The sequence below is a fragment of the Podarcis muralis genome, chromosome 15, assembly GCF_964188315.1.
Source record: "Podarcis muralis chromosome 15, rPodMur119.hap1.1, whole genome shotgun sequence".
Classification (NCBI taxonomy): Eukaryota; Metazoa; Chordata; class Lepidosauria; order Squamata; family Lacertidae; genus Podarcis; species Podarcis muralis.
Genome location: NC_135669.1, coordinates 7,532,081 through 7,560,047, shown reverse-complemented (window position 1 = coordinate 7,560,047; position 27,967 = coordinate 7,532,081). Strand labels below are relative to the sequence as shown.

General features: G+C 42.6%; 2 protein-coding genes and 1 long non-coding RNA gene across 4 annotated transcripts; all 3 read right to left on the bottom strand.

Moving 5' to 3' along the window:
• Positions 1-200: 200 nt before the first annotated feature.
• LOC114585367 (uncharacterized) lies at positions 201-27,909 on the bottom strand. The gene is made up of 6 exons (XM_077919796.1): positions 27,853-27,909; positions 26,370-26,458; positions 25,540-25,586; positions 24,784-24,961; positions 2,469-2,634; positions 201-1,689 (listed from the first exon to the last, which is right to left on the bottom strand). Exons 1-6 carry the CDS (start codon positions 27,907-27,909, stop codon positions 1,456-1,458), a joined length of 771 nt encoding a protein of 256 aa, XP_077775922.1. The 3' UTR covers positions 201-1,455.
• LOC114585882 (transcription factor IIIB 50 kDa subunit-like) lies at positions 4,137-13,202 on the bottom strand. The gene is made up of 7 exons (XM_028708759.2): positions 13,162-13,202; positions 12,103-12,164; positions 11,113-11,434; positions 9,607-10,395; positions 5,685-5,773; positions 4,419-4,900; positions 4,137-4,275 (listed from the first exon to the last, which is right to left on the bottom strand). The coding sequence occupies exons 1-4, from the start codon at positions 13,200-13,202 to the stop codon at positions 9,687-9,689; spliced, it is 1,134 nt and encodes a 377-aa protein (XP_028564592.2). The 3' UTR covers positions 4,137-4,275; positions 4,419-4,900; positions 5,685-5,773; positions 9,607-9,686.
• Positions 15,356-18,978, bottom strand: LOC144324909 (uncharacterized). 2 transcript variants are annotated; one of them, XR_013390872.1, is made up of 3 exons: positions 17,221-18,978; positions 15,590-15,752; positions 15,356-15,403 (listed from the first exon to the last, which is right to left on the bottom strand). It is a non-coding gene; the product is annotated as an uncharacterized LOC144324909 (long non-coding RNA). The 2 variants fall into 2 exon arrangements; XR_013390871.1 differs by lacking the exon at positions 17,221-18,978 and adding an exon at positions 16,711-17,212.
• Positions 27,910-27,967: the final 58 nt, after the last annotated feature.

Sequence of the window (27,967 nt, the reverse complement as noted above, 5' to 3'; positions counted from 1 at the left end):
TTCCAGTTGCATATGAAGCCCTTTTTCTTTCACACTTTGGAATTACCATGATGAAATCCAGTCCTCGTACAGCAGAGAATCGTTTCTATCAGTATGGACCTAGGAACCATTCTGATATAGCGTGCAGTAATGTGAATTATACATACAGCATTCTTCACTTAAAGGTTGTGAAGATACGCAAAGAAACACAAGTGTTCTCACAAGTTTAAATAACTTTATTTTTAACATTTCACAAGGATGAAGGTCTTCGTAAAAAAAACAAAAACCCAATGGGATTAAATACCAAGAGTAACAAGGTAGAATATAAATATACATTCAGATCCTTCAACATTAAGCACTGAGCAAATGTTTGCACAAGGGGAAATATCCCTCACAATGTACCACACTTTTCACAAAATTCAGCATTTCGATGTCAGGATTGCGTAAGTCACAGGTACCCATTAGAAGGCACTGATTGCAAGGTATCCTTGCTGTGTGTAGCCCAAATCTCATCAAAATGTATACAACTGAGCAGACCTTTATATGAAGAATGGTCAGCTGATTTGGGCCCAGTGAGAATACTCCCTCTTGCATGTGGCACATTGTGTTGCCAGCTACAGCCCTGTGGTCCCTGGAAATTTTAGGTCAGGTTATAAACTAGAAGATTGTCACAATCTGCTGGAAGCTGGTCCTGTACTATTTCTATTAAAACGGTCAACACTATTTGTTACCAGATCCATTCCTACAGAATATGTACTAAACACAAATGTCCACTGTACTTTGGGACCATATAACCATCAGGAATAAACATTTTCTAGTACATAGTAAAACTATATTTCAATAAAATACTTGTTCCCAAAAGCATGTGCCTGTGTGCTTATGGCTCCAGCAGGAGCAAAGAGGCATTAAGCCTCTTAAAATAAAGTTTTTAAAAAGCAATTTGCTTCATTTAAATGAGATATACTAGCTTTAAAAAGATGCCCAAGTATCTAAATCCTGGTTTTACACGCAAGAAGTTTGCCTTTACAGACTTTATGCCCCAGCTATTATGGAGCCACAGATATGTGAAAACACCACAGGCCCTGAAGATTTTAGATATGGTAGACAAGAGTTCCTCCCCTTTCAATCACCTGAAATCATTGACCTAGTTGAGGCAAGGTGACAGCATCAGCCGGAGGATTTCATCAAGAGAATTAGCACTATGCAAGAAGATAGACAAATCTATTCAACAAGCACCACACTCCATGTAGGACAACAGGAACATGGAGTCCAAGCTCACAGTCCAAGTCTTATATTCAAACATGACAGTATTAATTTTTCTACCAATCTCCAAACTTAGGGCTCTCATTGCATAAATATTGCCATGTCAAATGAGGAATAAACTACAGGAACCACTTAGCTGTTCCTATTCTTTGGTGTTTGCAAATGAGATTGTACAGTATCAAGAGCCATTAACAGTGCACCATTCAGGAAACGTCAAAATCTATGGGTGATATCTGATGATGTCATACTAAGAGCAGGCCCACAACAATCAAGAATGTTCGGGGTTTTCTCCATAACTCGGACAAGCAAGTTATCAATGTAGTCTTCCAGCTCCCGCACCTGCTGATCTCGCTTTGCAATCACATCTTTCTGCTTCAAGACCAGCTGGATCAGCTCGCTGTGTGTCAGCTGGCCATAAGCGTAGGCGGGATCTGAAGGATCATATTTCTTTAGGAAGGAAGAATGAACAGGTTAAAGTCATTTTGATATCAAGCACTGTTGCAAGGATGGCGTCAAAGGATCAGAAGGAAGGTATAGAAACCTTTGGTTTCAGGGATTACCGGGGAATCCCAGGAGTGATGTCAGAGCAAAGAGGTCATCTGCCAAAGCATCTTAAAAGCTACTGAAGATTCACAAAAAACTAGAATTTCAGGATTTGCCAGTAAGTACTTTTATGGCATGCAGACATATGTGCATACAAGGTTTCTGTACACCTGCCTTCAACTATTTCTTCCCAGTAATCAACATGGAAAAGGGAAGATAAGACCCTCCTCATAACATGCGAAAAGTACTAAATAAATACAAAGCAGCAGCAGTAGTGGCTGTTTCAGTTAAGTGATAATAATTCAGGTTTTGTGCTCAAACACCAAACAGATCATTTGCAATATTAGTTGGAGGCACGAAATCACTAAACCTTGCTTATCTGAAAACAAAAATCCCTTTCAGGCCAAAGTCCTTTGGTGAAGATAGCAAGTTTTGAGCTTGGGGAATTCATACCCACTCACAAATCTAAACTTGTGTCAGTAAAAGGCTAGGAAATTGCCCATGATGGGTAGGATAGCAGGGGCAGGGGGAATCGTACAACTAGAAAACTTGAACACATTTCTGTCTCCAAACGACTATACCCCTTTGCAGTTTGTCTGATCCCGCCAATAAATTTACAAGCTTCCTAACTCAGGGCACAGACCACCCAATTAGGTTTTAAAATATAGTATGTCTTAAAATACCTTTATATCGGCTTCATTTTGGTTATCCAAGATCTTTGATGTTATGCTCTGGTTTTTTGCAGATGATTTGCAATCTCCACTCCTGGACAAATCTCCAGAAACTGCATCCGATCCCACTTGTGGAATAACAGAAAGGGTGGTGGGTTTGAAGTGAAGCTTGCACCATCTGTATAAATAAAGAACAGAAAAGGTTCAGCATCAGGGGCTTAAATATTTCCTACCCACCCTTTTCCCACAAGGTCTCAGGGTGTGTTACGTATCTCCCATGGCTAGCTGAGCGCTGCGCTAATCCTGAAGCTTGGGGCGTGCGGAGCTCAGCGCGCCCAAAGCTTCTGGGTGCCGGCAAGGTCTCCGCTAGCCTTGGGATAGCCGTGCGGCTCTCCCAAGGCTAGCGGAGCGCTGCGCTAATCCCGAAGCTTGGGGCGTGCGGAGCTCAGTGCGCCCCAAGCTTCTGACTGCTGGCAAGGTTTCCGCTAGCCCTGGGAGAGCTGGGTCTCCCACGGCTAGCGGATAGCTTCCTGAAGCCTGGAGAACGAGAGGGGTCGGTGCACAACGACCCCCCTCGCTCTCCAGGCTTCAGCGAAAGCCTGCATTCGCCCCACAGGACGCACACACATTTCCCCTTCATTTTTGGAGGGGGAAAAGTGCGTCCTATAGGGCGAAAAATACGGTAGCCTATTTTAAAAGGAGAACATGCTGTTATGAAATAATTTATCCATATTACCACATGATTCTCAGAAATAGTTACTTTGGAAGCATCGTGCAAAGATTTCTAAAATGCTAAGGACGTCACTCCTGGAACAGAGGGTCTCTACAGATCTGTGATCAGAACCTGGTAGCTGGCATGCTACCAGTATGTTGGGCATTTTCCCAAGATGTCTAGAAAAAGTTTGTTTTCTCATCCAAGTGAATATTCCCAGACATACTAACACAGGCATAGGCAAACTCGGCCCTCCAGATGTTTTGGGACTACAACTCCCATCATCCCTGACTACTGGTCCTGTTAGCTAGGGATGATGGGAGCTGTCATCCCAAAACATCTGGAGGGCCGAGTTTGCCTATGCCTGTGTTAGTATGTCTGTGAATACTCTAGGATGCTGTTCTGTAATGTTTCCTCCACTCTCCATTTGTTTGTTTGTTTGTTTGTTTCTTTGTTTGTTTGTTCTGCTCCACCCCACCCCCCGGCCCAAATCAGCAATCACGTAGGCAAAATAAGCATTGCGAGTTACCTATATTTCAATTTCACCTTTTCTGTCACAGGACTTCAAAGCTAGATTACGTGTGTCATGTGTCACATATTTACAGACCTTGTCTATAGCTTCATGGTTCTCAGTTAAGTTAAGAGGGACTGACTCGCTCTCTTTGCCCTCCCCTTGCAAGAAAGTGGATCATCTTTGTTCTGAAGGCAGCATGCATTGCCATTTCTCTCCTTTCAAGAAGGCTAGAGACAGAAACCCTACAAATTACCTGCAGAGTTACTAATCAACTGAAACCTACACAGGGCATGCCTGCCCTATCAGGAGGATAGATATTTTCTATGACATACAATGAAAACCACTGGGTGGCAATAGCCTTAAAGCATCTCAAGATCTCAAAATTCCATTGAGAAGATCATTTCTCAAGACTAACCTGGGCTTGACGCGTTTGGTCTGAGATGGTTTCACAGAAGCTGAGTTTTTTTCTGGCTTCTCTTCTGCTGAGATGTTTTCATCAAAAGGGTTCAAGGATTCCTTTGTGATTCGGAGGTCCGCAGTGCTGCTCTTATCTGAGCTATGACCTCTTCTGTGACCCTCATTTGTGGAGGGTTCTGAAAAGAAAGAAATCAGCATCAGAATAGTGAAAGCACAAGTCCCAATACTACTGAAAATACTAATACCTAATCCAGCCCTAGATCAACTGATGGCTCTTAACAACAGCAGGACACTGAGGTTGGGGACCACTGAGACCCACCTGCATCCTACTCATTTACAACTAGTAGGCACCATCATGAAGACACTTCTGTTTCTTCACAGCTTCCAAGCACTGCCTTTACATAATACAAGAAGTCCAGCTTTAACCATTATAAAGAAAAAGTTGTAAAAAATGGCACATTTTACTACTTAGCACACTTTGTAAATTACACAACTCTTAAAACATTTGAGAATAAGGTCTTGGACTTTGATTTTTTCTTTTCTTTCTCATTTGACTCTTCCTCGCTGTCAGCCGGGGAGTGACTAATGCTAGGAACAATAGCTGAAGCTGTGTCTGGCAATCCATTGCCTCGTTTCCCCTTTAGCTTGTCTTTCAGCTTGCCAAATGGTGTCCGTGACTTATCTTTCATAGACAGATCAAACATGCTGGCTGTCATGTTGCTCCTCATGAATTGGATATCCACCTCAATCTCACCTCTCTCTTTTTCCTTCTCTCCTGGTTTGGAGTGACGCTTGTACCATCTGTATAAATAAAGAACAGCAAAAGTTCAGCATCAGGGGCTTAAATATTTCCTACCCACCCTTTTCCCACAAGGTCTCAGGGTGTGTTACGTATAAAGTAGTTAATTTTCAGTTCAAGCTAAACAGAGTCAGGTTCGCCATGTAAGCAAAATGCCAGGTAGGTCTGTAGACTGATATTAGTGGCATTTAGCCAGCAATTTCAATTTCATCTTTTCTGTCACAGGACCTCAAATCCAGATAAAATGTGTCATGTGTCACATATTTACAGACTTTGTCTACAGCTTCATGGTTCTCAGTTAAGTCCTTGGAAGTGTGGTTCCATAAAGGGGATTACAATCATGTAATAATTATAAGCACCCTCACAAAACAAGTGTTTCTCCAGAATTGCTTTCTGGGGCCTCCCCCCCAGAGGATGAATGAGAACCATGCCAGGAAAGGGTTGATTTTGTACTGTAAATTTATCCATTGCTCAGGGCAATGGATTCCCCCAAATATTCATATAATTTTGCAGGAAGAGACGGGAAAGGCTCTGCTACTAAGCTCAGTCCCATGATCGCTTAACAGCTCCACCTAATCTGTGCTGTTATGCTCTGGTATCATGCAACATCAGCAGGCCTTACTAGTTTATGAGTTATGGTATAACAGCTCCACAGCATGACCTTGTCCATTTAAGGTTATGCCATGAAGATATCTGCATAAAAGGCATCAACATTCAGAGGAACTCTGTAGAATAGACTGTTTCTGCACTAAAACCCAAGATGCATGCCATCTTAGTGTGACTAACCTTCTTACTCCCTGAAAGGCACCACATGAACCAAGACAAATTCTGCCGAACAGTCTTGAACGGAGCTGGATACAGGAGAAGATACAGAGCTAGAAAGAGAGAAAATGAGAAAGTCATTACCAGGAAAGTTTTAGAACAGAAACAGCAGCTTATGTACAAAAGCATGCAATTTCTCCCCAAATATGGAATTTTCCGACAATATTTTCAGAAAATTGCATGCCTTAAAAGCATACATATCAAAACAGGAAAGGAAACAAAAGAGAAGAACTAGAGGAGGGAAAAGCACTAGAACACAAGTGAGCAATGTTCTATATTCACATTTTAAAAGCTCATCATTTGACCCCATTTCCTAAAACAGCGGATAGCATGGTGAAACTATTTCTAGACAAACTACAGGAAGTTATTGCATGGCTAAAAGATTACCCTTAAAAAACAAAAACAAAAAGCACACACAGTACTACCACATCAGGGAAAAGGCCTGTCAGAAATAATCTCATTGACATCTAATTCTTTCAGTACAGGGAAGTGTTTCTGTTTTACAAATAAGCATCCAGTCTTGAGATCTGGCAACAGTTTCATCCAAATTTCAGATCTCCCTGCCTTCAGATGAAAAAATATTAACTGGTCTGAATTGCATCTTTGCATTGTCTGTCCACATGTTAAGGGTGTGGTGTTGATTAGTGAGCTACCTCTTAATTGATAGATTCCGACATAAACCTTGAAGCCCCAATTTTCATCTGTAAAACTAATAAAGTGCTTCAAATGTACACAAGGCTATTTAAACTCTATAAATGCTAAGCAGATTTTTTTAAATTCTTACTCACTGGTTTAAACCTTATACATAAAATGGCACAATGTGAAGCATAACTGGGTAGGTGTGAAATCCCAAGAGCTATCAACCTATTGAAGAAAACTTAACTGATCATGAGTTTTAGTCAATTAACCTACTGAATAATTTGTACAAATATAAAACAAACTGTTCTGAAGCAAGCATATTTTGTTTTAAAATAATGCATGTGTTGCAGCACACATCTTAGAAAAAGAAATTCTTGCAAACCAAGATTTAAGGAGAAGACAAAGATGCCAACGTTTAGGGGATTCATGATTGGGAGATGGACCCTAGTTTAGGAGGCTCTATAAAGGAATTAACTAAATTCGTATCAGCTACTCGCCTTGACAACTTAATGGAACTTCCATGTTCACAAGCATTAATACCACTGAATATCAGTTGCCAAGGCAGCAAACTGAGGAAGAACTGTCAGTTCCACACCCTGCTTGCATGTTTCCTGGATGCATTGAGATAACCGCTATCCAAAGCTGGATACAAATTATTTTATTTAATAGATGTTTATTCTTCCCTTTAACTAAAAGTAGGTTGTTAGAGAAGTTTACAACAATGGAATAAAATTAAGTATGCCAACTACCGTGATCCAGCAGGACTCTGCTCAGGAAAGGTATCAACAGGATACTTTACAAGTTTTCTTCTCCAACGAGCTCAAGATGGCATACGTGATTCTACCCCTCCTCATTTAATCCCCATAACAACCCTATGTTAGACTGAGAGCCAAGGTCAGTCAGTGAGCTTCATGGCTGAGCGGTCATTTGAACCCTGGTCTCCTAGGTCCTAGTGTGACACTAACCTTTACACCACACCAACTCTTTATATTATGCTGTAGCACATTATACTGCTGTTTATTTCAAGTTTTAATACACTGTTTTTAAAAGTTTGATCCCGCCTCTGCTTGCAATGTTTGCTTATTGCATTTTTGCCCCACCCTTACTTCAAATAACTATGTATGAGTGACATACATAGTTCTCATTTCCCCATCCCATTTCATTCTCACAACAACCCTTGTGATTGATTAGACTGAGTGTGACTCGCCTGTGGTCTCCCAGTAAACTCTATGGACAACGGTGGAATCTTTACTAAAAGTGGCATTTTTAATCCATGATCCATCCTGTTAAGAGCTTAGCTTTCGCTGCTGTCAGATAAACAGCTGAGATGAATAATTCTCATGCGGCATGCTGTTTGACACCTGTTTGGGCATGTGGACCTTGAGCCTCTGACATACATAGGTAAATTGCCTCTGAACCTGGAAATGCCATTTAGTCAGCAGGAAGTCAACATCATCAAACAGAACTATAGAGTAGTAAGGGACCTTGGATGTCATCTAGCCCAATGCCCAACGGATTCAGTGCAGGAATCTTGCAAATACACAGCTTACTAAGCAAACGGGCATCTAGCCATTGCTTACAAACCTTCATAGGAGGAGATCCCACCACTTCCCAAGGCAGTCTGATCCGCCTTTGAACTACTCATACACTTAAGAACGTAACCCTAACGTAAAGTCAAAACCATCATATTTAAAAGTTTTCAGTCACTGCATTTACATCTGTCATCTGGAGTAACATAGAACAAATCTGCTCCACCTTCTGCATCACAGTCTTTCAGTTCTTTGAGAACTATTCTCCTGCCTCCTCTTAACCTTTCCTTCTCCAAGATAACCATGCCCAGGTTTTTCAACTGTTCCTCATAGGACTTGGTTTCCAGACTCCTCACCATCTTTGGAATATGCTGTAGTTCAGGGGTGCAGAACCTCCGGCTCACAGACCAAACGTGACCCACCAGTCCCATTTGCCCATGAGGCCAATCTGGAGATGCCACGCTCACCTGCCCAATAAGGGATGCCATTAAAGTAGGCTCCCATTCAACCATCGCTCCTACTGTCCAAGCTGCAGCTCATTGAAGGCTTGCAAAGGTCTTTGAAAGCAATTCCGTGAAGCTCCTTTTGATCTCTGACATAAGAGACGGAAAGAAGCAATGCAGGGAGGCTTACAAGGCACAACACTGCCAAAGCCCCTTGCACTCTGGAACCCCAACCTGGAACCCTACACAATTTATCTTGGCAGGTAGTCAAGACAACCCACTTGCCAACATTTTGATGTCACAATGGCAGAATGTGATTTACTTGCTGGTTGCCCCACCCACACGTCAAAGTTTTTGGCCCCCCACAGCCAGAAAGATTCCTGCTCTAGTTTGTCTATCTCCTCCTTAAAATGCAGCAACTGGAACTGGACAAAGTAATGAACCCGGCTATTCCTACACTGACCACAACACTCTGGCATATTTCCTCTCTCCCTTTGAAATTAAAGCATACCCTTATCCGCATTCCTTCAGAAGTCCTGCTATGACTCCCTAAATAAAGAAGGAGCGAACATCAGACGCAATGGGTCATATTTAGGAGGCCTCTCTGGGCAGCGCCTGCCACCAGCCCCCTCCCTCCCTCCCTCCGCGCATGCGACCTGCACCCCGGCAGGTAGACTGCCCCTGGCAGCAGGAGCTCCACCGAGGCCCCTCGCTCGCTCATCTGCTCACTCTCTCCTCACCGTGTGCATGTAGGGACAAAAATTAACTAAGCAGCTCCATTAATCAGAGTGACTGACTCACTACCTATCTTGTGACACGGGTATGATATTCAGGAACCACCATACCATGTTCTATAAAGAGATGCTTGCAAAGCCACAACTTTTTCTTCTGGATCTAGGTTTAAAGCATGCATGTCTGAAACAACTTACAATTAGATTTTCACACTTCTCTTCCACTCTCTCGTGCCTAACTAGGAGGACCATAAGTAGACCAGACAAACATTCATTCAAGTCAAACGCCAACTCAAAGAGGTATTTGTTGCTCAGGCTGGCTGACTGCCTCCACCCAAACCTTCAAGAGTGGATACTACTTCTCACCCAGAGATACGCCAATCTTTAAACCAAAAGTTGTCCTAAACAGCATGCAAAGCACTGCAATGTGGCCACTTCCTATACCTCTTGTCAGAGTTGAAGGAAAACAATCACACAACCTCGCCAACTGGTTATGAAGTAATGTATTTAGCATTAACTTTGGAAGTGTATACTTTATTCTTACCAAACTAAGCCTCCTAGAGCAAAATATGTATCAGAAGGCTATTGCTTGCAAGTCTGTCTGAATCACTTGCAGCTTCGAGGTCACAGGCACGCTTGAGCCTTGCTAAACATCTCCTTTTCTTCTGGAGTCCGGATATACTGCTCTATCTCACTGTCTAAAATGGGCTCATCCCCAGTGATAGCAGAATCTTCAGGGCTTAGCTCAGGAGTTCGTAGCCTCTTTGCGGGGTTCAAGACGCAGGGTGGGAGCAAAGGTTTCCGCTTGCTGAACTTCTGCTTCTCTCCTGAAAGGGAGGCCTCTTCTACTGTTGCAGCGCTCTCATTGATTAGCTGCAGTGGCGCAGCCGCTGAGTCTTCTAGGTCACGGTCTTCCGTAGTATCCACGATGCGGAAGGCAGCCTGTAGAAGCACACGGCGGTGCCGCAGAAAGTCACCGATGTACTTTGCAACGCTCCGACGGTCCACTTTCAGCACTTGCAACCAGCCCAGCTGAGAAGCCATTTGCAGGAGGATGTTATGCAGCTCCTTCAGTCTCTGGTGGGCTGGCCGGGGAGCCTCCATACCAGCAAGCTTACAGAACTGAGAAAGGGTGCAAGTGAGGCGATCGACCGGCCGGAGAGACTGCCAAGCCAGGAAGGCTGCTGCTGTCACTATGGGGATGGGGTGCCGGCCTGTCACCAGCCACGTGTCGCTGGCAAGTTCCACCATCTGGACAGTCCTTGCCACCAGCTGCTCCTTTTCTTCCACAAACTTAGTTGGGACGCTGGGTGAATTCTGGAAAATCTTGAAGCTGGAAAGATGAGAATCAAACAAGCCATTTAGATAGACTGCCTTGGGTTGGGAGATGTGGCAGGATGGAGAAGACAAATAGGTGAAAGAGGGACATGAGCAAAACAAAGCATTCTGTGAAAGGGCAAAGGGCAGAAGGCCCTGCATTTTCCAAGGACACCAAAAAGGCAAGCTGAGCAGCTTGAATAAAAAAGCCAAGCATCTTCCATTAACCAGCACTATATGGACAGGGCTGAATTCACACTCTTCCTAACTTGTGCTCAACAAAATTCTGTTTGTTGGCTTCTTGCCCTTAATAATAACGGGAAGGATTTCCAAGCAATTACGGGATTGGGAGCAGGAGCAGAATTCACAATTCTGAGAGTTATTTGTTTAAAAAAGGAAGTTTGCTGCCCCTGTGGCTAAAGAGAAAAGCCTGGACCTGCCTGAAGTGCCTCAGATGAAATCTCAGAAATCAGGGAGTTGGAGTATACATGCACATATGAAAATACCCATTTCTTCCATGATGGAAGCACACAGCACACACAGGGTTCCTACATCCAAGCACTGACCACATCCATCCCTGCTGAACTTTAAGAAGCTTGCTGCTTCATCGGCCTTCCAATCAATATACCCCACAGTCCGTATGATACTTGTAAATTCAGTCTATGAATGATGGAAACTGCACACCAACTATGAGAAGTATTGTCCAGGAAAGGGCACAAGAACTTCGACATACCTGTTGAGGTGGGTTTTCACCATATCCATCAAGCTGAGAGTAGGCACATCCAGGGCCAGTTCCTTCAGGAAGCGCAGATAGGTCTTTGCAAACAACTCCTTGTCTCCATAGAGCAGCAGGCAGACTGTGCCCATGGTCAGGGGCCAGTTGTGCTGGCGGCAGGTCACAAAGACGCAACAGCCCACAAGCATCTCCTTCTTCTCCAAGCTGACTAAACTGAAGCAGGGACGTTTGATTGCCTGCTGGTAATAGGACACGGCTGTATCTTCAAACAGAGAAGGAAGCCGCAGAACTTTGCAGAGATCCCGAACACGTTTGACTCCTGTGGGGGAAAATACCACAGCAGTACTTAAGAAATGTTTCCACATACACATTTATCAGTGAGAAATCTAACCGCAGGGTAGGTCTTTGCCTGTATGAAGCTGCCCATATACTAAGATAATCTGTGGAGGCTCTGTTTCACATGCTCCCACTTTCAGAGGTTAGATGGGTGGCAATCGTGGATAACATACTTTCAATTGTGGTAGTGTAACTGGAGTGTCCAAACCAAGCCTACTTTGGCTTTTTTTTTTTTTTGGATATTATGGAGAACTTTTTTAAATGAAAGTCTTTGGGGGCTCTAATTGAGAATGGCTGTTAGTATTGCTGTTTCAACTTCATATTTGATTTTAATTTGGCTTTTAGTTATGTACTGATTTTTATTTTTTGCAGCTGTACACACAATTATAATGGCCATTTAATGGTAATGGAAACAGACTGGTCCATGGTTAACCAGTCTGTCAATGATTCAGGTGGGATTTGATCAGGCAATCAAACTGAACTCTGGACTCTATGCACCTCTAAAACAGGTTGGTCCCACAGCAAATAGGTAAGACTGTTTTAAAAATGCAAATTTCTCTTTGCTTTTAGAAAGTGAAACAATGCAGCTCTTGTGGATAACAGGCACATTAATTTCCACAAAGCATCAACAGAGTAATGAAGAATACGTACCTCGCTGTACACAACGGCTCGTTTGGGGGCAGGTAGTGGACCTCCACTCCAAATGGGAAACACTTGAAGAACACTTAGCTTTCTGTTACACTAAGTTCCCAAACATCTCAGCAGTCATGGGAGGTGATTTTAATGCTCGTACAGCTGCAAACTGGGAAGCGCTAGGCAAGGCCGAATGGTGGGTCATACGTGATCATCAGAACTTGGATTTCTCCCCCCATATACAGAGAAAATCAAAAGATAATAGGGTTAATGAAGCGGGAACCCTTCTTTATCAGCTGATTTTACGTTTGAATTTGATAATTTTAAATGGAAATTGTCCCCCGGATATTCCGGGTGAGTTTACTCATTTGAGCACATTTACAAATAGTGTTCTCGATTATTTTATTGTTTCTAGAGATTTATTCCCAAATTTTTCTTATTTTAAAATAGAAAACGTTCAAATGAGCGACCATCTCCCCTTGAGTGCCAAGCTCTCCCTAGACTGGCAGTTTATCAAGTCTAGACACCCCATATATATGGGAATAAATACTGCAGAACAAGTGAGAGGAATAAAATGGTCAGTAACTCAAGCCCAAAAATATATGGAATTCTTCCAACAAGAGATAATTCAAACTCATGTTGTTTCAGATTTAGATTTGTATGGGCATGAACAAATTATCAATTCATTCTCTCTGCTTACAGAAAATCTTATGTCCTTTTTTACAGTACCAGCCATCCAAGTAAATCAGGCCCATTTTAAGACCGGTGCCCCTTGGTTTAACTTAAAATGCAAACAAGCTAGACGACATCTCTGTGCCATTTACAATGAATATAAATCTTCTGGTGCCTTAGTATTACCTAAGAATTACCAACAAGCAAAAATAGCATATAAGCAAGCCCAGAGAATGGCTAAGCAAGAGTGGCAACAAAATCGTTGGCAGGCGCTTATAGCCGCCTCTAGTTCATGTAACTCACGGCAATTTTGGCAAATGGTCAATAGAAGATCAATGAGATACCCCTTAACAATAATTCCTGCCCCGGTCTGGGAATCCTTTTTAAGGAAATATTTTGCGTCACCAGATTCCAATACCAACGCTCTTGATGATGTATTTGATCATCTCCCCATCTGGCCTCCTACTGACCCCGATGAAATCTTGAATTTAATCTCTAAACTTAAAATCGGCAAAGCCCCTGGGCCAGATTTGGTTCCGGCGGAAGCCATAAAACTACATTCCGACTGGTGGGCAAAAATTCTGGCTGTTACTTTCGATGCTATTAATGCAACCGGAAGGGTGCCAAAAATATGGAAGGACGCTATTATAATTCCAATATATAAAAAAGGCTCCCCAGACGATCCGGATAATTATAGGAATATTAGCTTACTGTCAATAGTTGGAAAGATATACGCGCGTTTTCTGCTGAATAGACTTACCCAATGGGCTGAAGAAAAGAAACTGATAGGCCCTGAGCAAGCAGGATTCAGACCGAACCAGTCAACTACGGACCAGGTTTTAGTCTTGCACCATCTAGCCCGGAAATATTCCTCTTTAAACCGAGGCCAACTTTGTGCGGCTTTTATCGACCTTAAGGCTGCATTTGACAGCATCCCCAGAAGGTTACTCTGGGAAAAGTTGGCCCGATGGGGAATTGATAGAAGACTTTTATGGTTAATAATCCAGCTGCATGAGGGGTCGGCTGCTAGAGTGAGAATAACCCCAGCCGGCGATCTCACAAACTCTGTGCCCATCAACAGAGGTGTCCGGCAAGGATGTATCCTAGCTCCTTTTCTTTTCAATTTATTCATTAGTGATATGAGGATACCATTGGCTGAATCTCAGGAAATTATCCATGCCCCCCGTCTCGCAAACTATCGTTGCCCATTATTACTCTATGCTGATGATGCTGTGATTTTATCCTACTCAAGAATTGGCCTCAGGAGAGCACTAAAACTCTTTGTTTCATATTGTAAAACAAATTCCCTCACTATAAATCAATCTAAATCAAAAGTATTAATTTTCTCAAAAAGTCGGAAATCCTATAAGTGGCAATTAGATGGAAAACCTATTGAACAGGTCTATAAATTTCAATACCTGGGAGTTTTTCTCCAATATAATCTGGGTTGGAAGGCGCATATTGCATATATTTTAAACAAGGCCAAGGCCCTATCCTTTGCGCTTTTTCTTTTCGGACGGGGCTCTTCATGTTCCATCTGCCTTGAAAGTATTCAAAGCTAAAGTAATTGCAACATTGGCATATGCTGTTCCTTTATGGGGGACCGCAGTAAACTTGATGCCCTTGGAGGTAATTCAAAATCAATTTCTAAGACGACTGCTAAAACTCCCTCAGTGCGTTAGTAACGCAGCTATTTGCTTAGAATTAAAAACTACATCTTTAGAAAATACTCTCTGGAGGCGCAGCCTTTGTTACTTGTTGTCCTTAAGGCATAGGCTCCCGAATCTGTATTTGATCCAATGCCTCTGGAGAGATAATTTTCCCGTCCTAGGGGCAAAAGAGATCCATTCTAAAGTAGTGACTTATGGATTATCTCCATCAGAATTATTGGAATTGGACCTAGCCACAGCAAAAAAAAACCTCACTCAAAAACTTGAGGAGATTGACCTACAACAAAACACCATTTTGGGTAGTGGCACTTGCTCACCATTAAATCTTGGCATAGTCCCCTCGCAGCAGATACCATCTTACTTGACTTCTTTGTCTGTAGCGGCCCACAGATATGCCTTTATTAAGGCAAGATTTAACGCCTTCCCTTCCAATGTCTTGAATAATAGATTTTCCAATGGTCAGATCTCAGCGGTGTGTGTATGTGATAATAGATCTATAGAATCTTTACAACATATACTATTTTGTTGTCCACTACATTCAGTTTCTCGGATCAGATTCTTGTCCCCTTTATTATTGGAAATCCCAGGTGACTCCTTGGAAACACAGCTAATATATTTATTGCAAGATTCTGATCCGAGTAGGTCCCTTTCTGTTGCCAGATTTCTGATAACAGTATTAGCTTATAAGAGGAAAAATGGATTACTCTATGATTATTGATTTTGTTCAAATAATATTGATATATATTGATAATTTGATATTTTAAGCGCTATATTGTTCTTATTTTAATGGAATGTAGAAATTTACGGTTTGAGATGTACTCGATTTAAATGTATTTTAATTTATCAATTTTATTTTGTTATACCTGTTTTGTTGTATGATGTATTGAATATGGGCCTATGGCCGTAATAAACTATCTATCTATCTATCTAACGGCTCGTTTGCTCATTCTGACCAGTACTCCGTGAATATGTGACTTCTATGAGATAAAAACACAGATATCAGCCAAACTTTGGTCCAAGCTCTCAAACATGCACCCATTTTTAAACTGTTGAATGGTGTAGGGTCTGTCTATATTTGAGAACTGCTTGCAAGTTGTATCTCAAATCCTATGTCTTTGTAAGATACAAAGAGTTTTGAGCTATTTTGCTATTCTTAGCCTCACCTTGTAAATGTTCTTCATCAGCATATGTGGTTGTGAGAAGCCCTACAGTCAGAATGAAGCCACAGTCTGCGCACACCAGCTGGTTCTGAGCCTAATGAGAGTCCTCTACAATTTCCAAGGAGCCACAGTCTGGACACTTCTTTTGGCTCGACATCTTAGCAGCCTGAAAGCATAAATCAGGTCCACAGTTGGTCACTGATATTTTGGTATTATTTAATTACTTCCATGTATTACATTTACCGTATATCCCACTTGTCCTTTGAAGAGCTCAAGGTGGTATAATGGTTCTCTCACCACCCAATTTTTATTCTCACAACAACTCTGTGAAATTAGTTGTTTGTATTACTACTACTGGGACGCGGATGGCGCTGTGGGTTAAGCCACATAGCCTAGGACTTGCCGATCAGAAGGTTGGCGGTTCGAATCCCCGTGACGGGGTGAGCTCCCGTTGCTCGGTCCCTCCTCCTGCCCACCTAGCAGTTCGAAAGCATGTCAAAGTGCAAGTAGATAAATAGGTACCACTCCGGCGGCAAGGTAAACGGCATTTCTGTGCGCTGCTCTGGTTTGCCAGAGCATGCTTGGTCATGCTGGCCACATGACTAAACAAGTGCTTCATAATTTTAAAAAAGGGCACGGAGACAAAGTTGTTGCGGAAAGCTCCTCCTTTGTTTTTGCAGAGGCGCCTAAAGGCAAGTGAATAATGCCAGGGCAACCTGGAGTGCGGGGAAGGGGAAGAGATGTGAACTGCTGGCTGGTTAGGGGACACAGAAAAAAGAGGGGGGAACTGACTTGTGTGATTTCGATAATGGTGATGTAAAAATTGGGGTTTGGCTTTTGCTTCCCAACTCCCCATGGGACTCTGAGTCCCCTAAGTCCATGATCGGCCAGAGAAGAATGGATGGAGGAAGAATCCAGTGGAAAGCAAGGCAGATATTTATTTTTCTGTTGCAACAGAGTCCCCTCCCATCCTTCAAAGGAGAGAGAGACCCTCAACAAAAGTGTGCAGGAACCTTTAAAGACTTTTGACATTGCCCAACCCCCTTAGCCAAAGACCACCCCAAAATCATCATACATATATCATAGGAGGCAGTCTACAGCAGAAACCCTGCCTACCAGGATACCTGATAATGGTCGCTGATTGCATTAGCTGGGCAGCCTGGCCATTCTTTCGTGATGGTTATTACTTTAGTTCCTGAATCCAGGTCACAGGCTCGCCCTATTCATACACAAATACACCCTTAAGACAGGATTTGCAAGCGAAAAGGCAATGGGGAGGCTTTCCCTATTTGCCTCCCTCCCTGCAGATGAGTATTTGAGGTCATTGAGAGTCAAAATGGCTTCAGGATTGCTCTCCCGTACATGGTTTAGATATATACATATGTGTGCATTTATGAATATTTAGTCTATATTTGAGGCCTTAGAATTCTTATAACAACGGAGAGGAGGAGGAGGAGGATTGCTGGCGGTGCTCACAGAATCAGCGGGAGTTGGAAGGGGGTTTCTGCCCACGCCACTCGCGGGTTGCATGCCCTCCAAAAAAATCCCACATCCCCCCCCCCAAAAAAAAACCCGGCCTGGCTCCTAGACAGCCTCCCAGGAGCCTCTTTCCCCCTTTACCGGGGCTGACTTACCTTCTCGACGCCGCTTTCGCAACACCGGAAGAAGCCGGGGGAGCTTTTTCAAGAGGGCACACGCTCTTTCCGGGCAATCCCCATGGCAACGGGGCAATCGGGCCCAGACGCGCTCCAACGCTAAGCGGCCTCCGGAAAGAAACAAGGGAGCGCAGGACAAAGGTTCCGCCGGAGCCGCTCAGCTCGAGGGCGTTAGAGATGGGGCGAGGCGGAGCATTTGTGTCTGGACTGAGGGGTTGTCAGATCAACGGGAATGAGTTGAAGTTCCAGCCTTTTAAGCTCCTTTCCTCGAAGTTTATTCTTGGAATTTTATAAAAAAGTTTAAAAAACCAACAACACCAGTAAAGCTGGACACTTCCTTTTCCATCTTTGTAGTAAATCGTCTATTAGCAGCCTCCCTTTGTCTCATTTTCACCCTATCTTTCCTGATCTTTCATTTAAAATAAATTCCCCTTGGAATACTTGTAGATTTTTGAGTGGGGGAGACACCAGCTCCTTATGTAATAGGGGGAAATATTAATATCAACACTTAGGACTGGAGGCATACTCTGCAAATCTAGCCATGTTGACTCAGGTTGTAGCCTTAATCTGGATTCAACCAAAATCTACCTTTCTGTGACTTAAATCTAGTCTTGCCCTCTAGGGAAGCAGAGAACAGGTTTCTGCCCTATTCTTTTAGGGTGTTTCAAGAGTGCTATGTCGAAGTACTGTCATATTCTGGATAGAACAATCAGACCAATCATTTAGCACTTTGATAATAGCTTCAGTGCTGTGCAGTTCTGCATGCTGTGGTGGTGAAACTGGCACCACATTTCCCAAACCTGATAAAATAATCCTAGCAGCAAAATGCTTCCACTTTGGGGGAACTGATGTTTATTAACAGTCAAACAGTTAAAACCTAAACCGTTTGGTAAACCTAAAACATGGGTAAACAACAATTCTTGCAAGAGCAAGTGGAACCTGAAAGTTTTACTGTGGGGATGTGATTGCACATCTGTGCTATGGGACCTGTGGCATCTCCAAGAGAAGTATTACAAGACACTCTCTTCCCTTCCTAGCCTAACTTGCACAAGCCCTCCACCTTCAGCAACCCTCATAGGAAGGAATGGACGACTATAGAAACTCACATATGCACACACCATATACAGTTATGAGCCATGCACTACACACAAGGGAATTTAATGCTACGTTATAATCCACAAATTATGGATGAGCAAAACTCAAACCAGTAGATGGCGCTCTTACTTTACACTTGGTGCTCTCCCTAAAAGTTGTTACATCACATTTCTATAAATTTGCCCATTGAACAAAGGTGTTAACCAGCTTAAATCTGATTTTTGTTGCAGCAGGGGACCCCAAAATTCCAAAATACAGCTGGAGCTGTAAGATGCTGCTACACACAGCTTCTATGAGAGTGCAGCAGTGATGGGCATTCAGAATACAACAAATTCAAAAACGTTCTCATTTAAGCAATGCTTGAAATCTTGGAGGGCAGGGGGACAAGGGACAAGATTTTTTGAGGTTATAGGTGGAGAGGCAGTTTTGCACCAGTCCTGGCCTCTTCTGATAAACAGAAACACAATTATGCGAGCAACAACAAAAAAGCAATGTGTTGTATCCAACATTAGACCTACTGAGAGAAGGCCCATTGAAACGAATCAATATGACATATTCCCTGCGTAGCTGTCAACTTTCAGATTTGAAAATAAGGGATCAGCAGCCTCGAAAATAAGGGATCAGCAGTCAAAATAAGGGATCAGCAGCCTCACCTGTCCCAGGCACTCCTGTCTTCCACTGCTTCCCACAGTTTGGTCAAACCCATGCTGGTAGCTTTGAGAACACTGTCCAACCTCATGGTTCAATGTTACTAGTGAGCAAAGTTACCCAGTCAGGATTTGAATCTTGGTCCTAGCTTTTGGGGTTAAGTTTCTATTTAGCTGTCCCATTAATACTGACAAACCGTATCTCCCATTCATCTCTCAGGTCCCCTTGTAAATCTAAAGTACTGACATCCTGCGGTAAAAAAATTTCCTAAGTTAATTACACATTGTGTGAAGGTAAGTGTGTGAAGCTACAGCATTCCTACTATCAGCTTAAGTGACACATTCACTCTCTCTCCCTCCCTCTCTCTCTCTCTCTCTCTCTCACACACACACACACACACATACAGTAGAGCCCCTCTGACCCAGCCAGCAGCCAAACGAAGCCTCAAGCGGTGATTCGCACAGCGCAGCAACCCGGCAAAGGGATACAGCAGCAAGGAAAACCACACTGTCACCCCTCCGCTGGGAAGCGCTGAAGCAAAGGCGAGTCCCCAGGCAACGCGGCCGATTTGATCAGCACAAGGCATGCAAGCTCCACCCGCCAGTCGTTCTCAGACTCCTTTCTGGTGAGCAACGCAACCGAGCAATGCAGTTGAGGAGCCTCCCTGGCCAGCAGGGAGGGACAGGAGCTGTTTCCTTTGAAATCCGGGAAATTTACAGGATATCAACAATCCGGGACAGCAGCGGGAAACGGCGCTGGAATAAGGGAGTTTCCCGCCAAATAAGGGAAGATTGACAGCTATGGTTCCCAGTGCTGTTTTTCTAGAAAATGAGGTGCTGGAACTCAGCATGAACTCCTCCCTTGTTCTCTTATAATGCAATGATGCTCACCTGAGAGGTGCCGGAACTAAGTTCCTGTAAGTTCTGGCTAAAAAAAACCCTCTGCATCTTCCTATAGTGAGGAGGACAGATCAGGTGAGTTGTGTAGCTGCTGTCCAAGTATTAACTGGTGCTGGCAAATACAAGGCCTCTGCTCTCCCTTGTGGTTCATTATCTTTAATCCATGCTTGGAACGTGCAACCTTCAAATAGAGGATTGTCCTCTCTAATGCAGCACACAGGGCTACCCTAGCCTGCTTAGTTTTGATGCCACAATTATGGGAATGCCCCACAGCAGGGCAAAGGTCTCTTCAGTTCAATTCCTACTCACCTCACCAGGCAATGGAAGTATCTGCCAAGCCATTCAGGGAAAGGTAAACATTATGCTGCTGCAAGATAGATGTTGAATGTAGTGGACCATTTTGAATCATGCTGCACCTTGAGCGCACCTAGCCCCAATGAGGACAAGCAATTGGAAGTTTAGGTCTTTATTGGCGAAACATTTGATCACATCAGGTCCTAAGGTACAAGGGATCTATGCTAGGATTGACATATGTCCTCTTTTGGGGGTCCTACATGGCCATCCAGGGCGGGGTGGGATTTTACATTTTAAACCAAAAGTCCTGGATTTGTGGTTTAAAAAAAGAAGTCCACGGGCAGCTCTGGCTCTGGTGTGAGGAATGCCTGCTTCTTAAAACCCGTAAGGCTTCATGTACAAACAGCTCTCACAATAGAAGTTCCAGTTGCATATGAAGCCCTTTTTCTTTCACACTTTGGAATTACCATGATGAAATCCAGTCCTCGTACAGCAGAGAATCGTTTCTATCAGTATGGACCTAGGAACCATTCTGATATAGCGTGCAATAATGTGAATTATACATACAGCATTCTTCACTTAAAGGTTGTGAAGATACGCAAAGAAACACAAGTGTTCTCACAAGTTTAAATAACTTTATTTTTAACATTTCACAAGGATGAAGGTCTTCGTAAAAAAAACAAAAACCCAATGGGATTAAATACCAAGAGTAACAAGGTAGAATATATACATTCAGATCCTTCAACATTAAGCACTGAGCAAATGTTTGCACAAGGGGAAATATCCCTCACAATGTACCACACTTTTCACAAAATTCAGCATTTCGATGTCAGGATTGCGTAAGTCACAGGTACCAATTAGAAGGCACTGATTGCAAGGTATCCTTGCTGTGTGTTGCCCAAATCTCATCAAAATGTATACAACTGAGCAGACCTTTATATGAAGAATGGTCAGCTGATTTGGGCCCAGTGAGAATACTCCTTCTTGCATGTGGCACATTGTGTTGCCAGCTACAGCCCTGTGGTCCCTGGAAATTTTAGGTCAGGTTATAAACTAGAAGATTGTCACAATCTGCTGGAAGCTGGTCCTGTACTATTTCTATTAAAACGGTCAACACTATTTCTTACTAGATCCATTCCTACAGAATATGTACTAAACACAAATGTCCACTGTACTTTGGGACCATATAACCAACAGGAATAAACATTTTCTAGTACACAGTAAAACTATATTTCAATAAAATACTTGTTCCCAAAAGCATGTGCCTGTGTGCTTATGGCTCCAGCAGGAGCAAAGAGGCATTAAGCCTCTTAAAATAAAGTTTTAAAAAAGCAATTTGCTTCATTTAAATGAGATATACTAGCTTTAAAAAGATGCCCAAGTATCTAAATCCTGGTTTTACACGCAAGAAGTTTGCCTTTACAGACTTTATGCCCCAGCTATTATGGAGCCACAGATATGTGAAAACACCACAGGCCCTGAAGATTTTAGATATGGTAGACAAGAGTTCCTCCCCTTTCAATCACCTGAAATCATTGACCTAGTTGAGGCAAGGTGACAGCATCAGCCGGAGGATTTCATCAAGAGAATTAGCACTATGCAAGAAGATAGACAAATCTATTCAACAAGCACCACACTCCATGTAGGACAACAGGAACATGGAGTCCAAGCTCACAGTCCAAGTCTTATATTCAAACATGACAGTATTAATTTTTCTACCAATCTCCAAACTTAGGGCTCTCATTGCATAAATATTGCCATGTCAAATGAGGAATAAACTACAGGAACCACTTAGCTGTTCCTATTCTTTGGTGTTTGCAAATGAGATTGTACAGTATCAAGAGCCATTAACAGTGCACCATTCAGGAAACGTCAAAATCTATGGGTGATATCTGATGATGTCATACTAAGAGCAGGCCCACAACAATCAAGAATGTTCGGGGTTTTCTCCATAACTCGGACAAGCAAGTTATCAATGTAGTCTTCCAGCTCCCGCACCTGCTGATCTCGCTTTGCAATCACATCTTTCTGCTTCAAGACCAGCTGGATCAGCTCGCTGTGTGTCAGCTGGCCATAAGCGTAGGCAGGATCTGAAGGATCATATTTCTTTAGGAAGGAAGAATGAACAGGTTAAAGTCATTTTGATATCAAGCACTGTTGCAAGGATGGCGTCAAAGGATCAGAAGGAAGGTATAGAAACCTTTGGTTTCAGGGATTACCGGGGAATCCCAGGAGTGATGTCAGAGCAAAGAGGTCATATGTCAAAGCATCTTAAAAGCTACTGAAGATTCACAAAAAACTAGAATTTCAGGAATTGCCAGTAAGTACTTTTATGGCATGCAGACAAATGTGCAGACAAGGTTTCTGTACACCTGCCTTCAACTATTTCTTCCCAGTAATCAACATGGAAAAGGGAAGATAAGACCCTCCTCATAACATGCAAAAAGTACTAAATAAATACAAAGCAGCAGCAGTAGTGGCTGTTTCACTTAAGTGATAATAATTCAGGTTTTGTGCTCAAACACCAAACAGATCATTTGCAATATTAGTTGGAGGCACGAAATCACTAAACCTTGCTTATCTGAAAACAAAAATCCCTTTCAGGCCAAAGTCCTTTGGTGAAGATAGCAAGTTTTGAGCTTGGGGAATTCATACCCACTCACAAATCTAAACTTGTGTCAGTAAAAGGCTAGGAAATTGCCCATGATGGGTAGGATAGCAGGGGCAGGGGGAATCGTACAACTAGAAAACTTGAACACATTTCTGTCTCCAAACGCCTATACCCCTTTGCAGTTTGTCTAATCCCGCCAATAAATTTACAAGCTTCCTAACTCAGGGCATAGACCACCCAATTAGGTTTTAAAATATAGTATGTCTTAAAATACCTTTATATCGGCTTCATTTTGGTTATCCAAGATCTTTGATGTTATGCTCTGGTTTTTTGCAGATGATTTGCAATCTCCACTCCTGGACAAATCTCCAGAAACTGCAAGGGTGGTGGGTTTGAAGTGAAGCTTGCACCATCTGTATAAATAAAGAACAGAAAAGGTTCAGCATCAGGGGCTTAAATATTTCCTACCCACCCTTTTCCCACAAGGTCTCAGGGTGTGTTACGTATAAAATAGTTAATTTTTAGTTCCAGCTAAACAGAGTCAGGTTCTCCGTGTAAGCAAAATGCCAGGTAGGTCTGTAGACTGATATTAGTGGCATTTAGCCAGCAAAGTCCATTTTCGAAAAAGAAAAGAAAAAGTAAAGGGGAAGAGGAAGAGAAAAGAAGAAATACCATATTTTTCGCCCCATAGGACGCACCGGCCCATAGGACGCACCTAGTTTTTTTTGGGGGGGGGGGGAATAAAGAGGGGGGATTTATCCCCCCCAGGTGCTCTGCGCTAATCCCGAAGCTTGGGGCGTGCGGAGCTCAGTGTGCCCCAAGCTTCTGGCTGCCGGCAAGGTCTCCGCTAGCCCTGGGAGAGCTGGGTCTCCCACGGCTAGCAGATAGCTTCCTGAAGCCTGGAGAACGAGAGGGGTCGGTGCACAATGACCCCCCTCGCTCTCCAGGCTTCAGCAAAAGCCTGCATTCGCCCCATAGGACGCACACACATTTCCCCTTCATTTTTGGAGGGGGAAAAGTGCGTCCTATAGGATGAAAAATATGGTATCCTATTTTAAAAGGAGAACATGCTGTTATGAAATAATTTATCCATATTACCACATGATTCTCAGAAATAGTTACTTTGGAAGCATCGTGCAAAGATTTCTAAAATGCTAAGGACGTCACTCCTGGAACAGAGGGTCTCTACAGATCTGTGATCAGAACCTGGTAGCTGGCATGCTACCAGTATGTTGGGCATTTTCCCAAGATGTCTAGAAAAAGTTTGTTTTCTCATCCAAGTAAATATTCACAGACATACTAACACAGGCATAGGCAAACTCGGCCCTCCAGATGTTTTGGGACTACAACTCCCATCATCCCTGACTACTGGTCCTGTTAGCTAGGGATGATGGGAGCTGTCATCCCAAAACATCTGGAGGGCCGAGTTTGCCTATGCCTGTGTTAGTATGTCTGTGAATACTCTAGGATGCTGTTCTGTAATGTTTCCTCCACTCTCCATTTGTTTGTTTGTTTGTTTGTTTGTTTGTTCTGCTCCACCCCACCCCCCGGCCCAAATCAGCAATCACGTAGGCAAAATAAGCATTGCGAGTTACCTATATTTCAATTTCACCTTTTCTGTCACTGGACTTCAAAGCTAGATTACGTGTGTCATGTGTCACATATTTACAGACCTTGTCTATAGCTTCATGGTTCTCAGTTAAGTTAAGAGGGACTGACTCGCTCTCTTTGCCCTCCCCTTGCAAGAAAGTGGATCATCTTTGTTCTGAAGGCAGCATGCATTGCCATTTCTCTCCTTTCAAGAAGGCTAGAGACAGAAACCCTACAAATTACCTGCAGAGTTACTAATCAAATGAAACCTACACAGGGCATGCCTGCCCTATCAGGAGGATAGATATTTTCTATGGCATACAATGAAAACCACTGGGTGGCAATAGCCTTAAAGCATCTCAAGATCTCAAAATTCCATTGAGAAGATCATTTCTCAAGACTAACCTGGGCTTGACGGGTTTGGTCTGAGATGGTTTCACAGAAGCTGAGTTTTTTTCTGGCTTCTCTTCTGCTGAGATGTTTTCATCAAAAGGGTTCAAGGATGCCTTTGTGATTCGGAGGTCCGCAGTGCTGCTCTTATCTGAGCTATGACCTCTTCTGTGACCCTCATTTGTGGAGGGTTCTGAAAAGAAAGAAATCAGCATCAGAATAGTGAAAGCACAAGTCCCAATACTACTGAAAATACTAATACCTAATCCAGCCCTAGATCAACTGATGGCTCTTAACAACAGCAGGACACTGAGGTTGGGGACCACTGAGACCCACCTGCATCCTACTCATTTACAACTATTAGGCACAATCATGAAGACACTTCTGTTTCTTCACAGCTTCCAAGCACGGCCTTTACATAATACAAGAAGTCCAGCTTTAACCATTATAAAGAAAAAGTTGTAAAAAATGGCACATTTTACTACTTAGCACACTTTGTAAATTACACAACTCTTAAAACATTTGAGAATAAGGTCTTGAACTTTGATTTTTTCTTTTCTTTCTCATTTGACTCTTCCTCGCTGTCAGCCGGGGAGTGACTAATGCTAGGAGCAATAGCTGAAGCTGTGTCTGGCAATCCATTGCCTCGTTTCCCCTTTAGCTTGTCTTTCAGCTTGCCAAATGGTGTCCGTGACTTATCTTTCATGGACAGATCAAACATGCTGGCTGTCATGTTGCTCCTCATGAATTGGATATCCACCTCAATCTCACCTCTCTCTTTTTCCTTCTTTCCCGGTTTGGAGTGACGCTTGTACCATCTGTATAAATAAAGAACAGCAAAAGTTCAGCATCAGGGGCTTAAATATTTCCTACCCACCCTTTTCCCACAAGGTCTCAGGGTGTGTTACGTATAAAGTAGTTAATTTTTAGTTCAAGCTAAACAGAGTCAGGTTCGCCATGTAAGCAAAATGCCAGGTAGGTCTGTAGACTGATATTAGTGGCATTTAGCCAGCAATTTCAATTTCATCTTTTCTGTCACAGGACCTCAAATCCAGATTAAATGTGTCATGTGTCACATATTTACAGACTTTGTCTATAGCTTCATGGTTCTCAGTTAAGTCCTTGGAAGCGTGGTTCAATAAAGGGGATTACAATCATGTAATAATTATAAGCACCCTCACAAAACAAGTGTTTCTCCAGAATTGCTTTCTGGGGCCTCCCCCCAGAGGATGAATGAGAACCATGCCAGGAAAGGGTTGATTTTGTACTGTAAATTTATCCATTGCTCAGGGCAATGGATTCCCCCAAATATTCATATAATTTTGCAGGAAGAGACGGGAAAGGCTCTGCTACTAAGCTCAGTCCCATGATCGCTTAACAGCTCCACCTAATCTGTGCTGTCATGCTCTGGTATCATGCAACATCAGCAGGCCTTACTAGTTTATGAGTTATGGTATAACAGCTCCACAGCATGACCTTGTCCATTTAAGGTTATGCCATGAAGATATCTGCATAAAAGGCATCAACATTCAGAGGAACTCTGTAGAATAGACTGTTTCTGCACTAAAACCCAAGATGCATGCCATCTCAGTTTGTCTAACCTTCTTACTCCCTGAAAGGCACCACATGAACCAAGACAAATTCTGCCGAACAGTCTTGAACGGAGCTGGATACAGGAGAAGATGCAGAGCTAGAAAGAGAGAAAATGAGAAAGTCATTACCAGGAAAGTTTTAGAACAGAAACAGCAGCTTATGTACAAAAGCATGCAATTTCTCCCCAAATATGGAATTTTCCGACAATATTTTCAGAAAATTGCATGCCTTAAAAGCATACATATCAAAACAGGAAAGGAAACAAAAGAGAAGAACTAGAGGAGGGAAAATCACTAGAACACAAGTGAGCGATTTTCTATATTCACATTTTAAAAGCTCATCATTTGGCCCAATTTCCTAAAACAGCGGATAGCATGGTGAAACTATTTCTAGACAAACTACAGGAAGTTATTGCATGGCTAAAAGATTACCCTTAAAAAACAAAAACAAAAAGCACACACAGTACTACCACATCAGCGAAAAGGCCTGTCAGAAATAATCTCATTGACATCTAATTCTTTCAGTACAGGGAAGTGTTTCTGTTTTACGAATAAGCATGCAGTCTTGAGATCTGGCAACAGTTTCATCCAAATTTCAGATCTCCCTGCCTTCAGATGAAAAAATATTAACTGGTCTGAATTGCATCTCTGCATTATCTGTCCATATGTTAAGGGTGCGGTGTTGATTAGTGAGCTACCTCTTAATTGATAGATTCTGACATAAACCTTGAAGGCCCAATTTTCATCTGTAAAACTAATAAAGTGCTTCAACTCTGACTTGTGCTGTTTATTCTAACAATAAAGTGTTATGAACAAGACATTTATTTCTAACGTACTTTGAATACTTATCATGGCTGTATAAAGCAGTCAAGACTGCCAAAGTAAACTTGGTAAGCCTGCTGGACTTGTTACGTTAAATATTTGAGTATGAGAGCTGCCATTATTCACAGTAAGACACTTTTAAAAGAGTTCTTTACAAACACTGTTTCTGTAATATACTGTGACTTACAGTTTTAAAAACTAGGATGTTTAGCTCAGTCTAAAAATATGTTTGCCAAACAGAAGGGTATTATGCATTCTTACAAAATGTTGCTTTTTCTACTCTTAACACAGATAGCCAAGAATCATGGTGCACATACACATTTTAATGGCAGGGTTTGTTCTACAATAGCTATGGAAGCAGGCATCAGTGGAAAATTACTATAGCACATTACTTATTTTATCAGTATTTATATTTGAATCTATTGCTCTTCAGATGTGAAACTCAAATATCATTGCTGGCCAATAGAGCTATGTCCACAACAGCTCACCTGACAGTACTAGGAAAATTGCTTGAACAGCACAATGTGGCTTAAAAGCTACCTAGGAACCTGGATTGAATATGGCTTTTGCAATGAACTTACAAAGTGGTTATATTACACAAGTCAGGATGGGAATAATACTAATCTGCATTACAGGCTTGTTTGTAAATCCTTTCCTTCTCCAAGCTAACCATGCCCAGCTTTTTCAACTCTTCCTCATAGGACTTGGTTTCCAGACTCCTCACCATCTTTGGAATATGCTGTAGTTCAGGGGTGCAGAACCTCCGGCTCACAGACCAAACGTGA

Excerpts from the sequence above, each read along its gene's own strand:
- LOC114585882 (XM_028708759.2), bottom strand. The coding sequence starts at position 13,202 with ATGATCAAATACATCATCAAGAGCGTTGGTATTGGAATCTG. Across the intron at positions 12,165-13,161 it reads AGCGTTGGTATTGGAATCTG|TGTTTCCCATTTGGAGTGGA; the intron begins GTGACGCAAAAT and ends GTGTTCTTCAAG. Across the intron at positions 10,396-11,112 it reads GTGAAAACCCACCTCAACAG|CTTCAAGATTTTCCAGAATT; the intron begins GTATGTCGAAGT and ends TCATCTTTCCAG.
- LOC114585367 (XM_077919796.1), bottom strand. The coding sequence starts at position 27,909 with ATGGTGAGGAGTCTGGAAACCAAGTCCTATGAGGAAGAGTTGAAAAAG. Across the intron at positions 26,459-27,852 it reads AGTTGAAAAAGCTGGGCATG|CTCTGCATCTTCTCCTGTAT; the intron begins GTTAGCTTGGAG and ends CTCTCTTTCTAG. Across the intron at positions 1,690-2,468 it reads AAAATGAAGCCGATATAAAG|AAATATGATCCTTCAGATCC; the intron begins GTATTTTAAGAC and ends TCCTTCCTAAAG.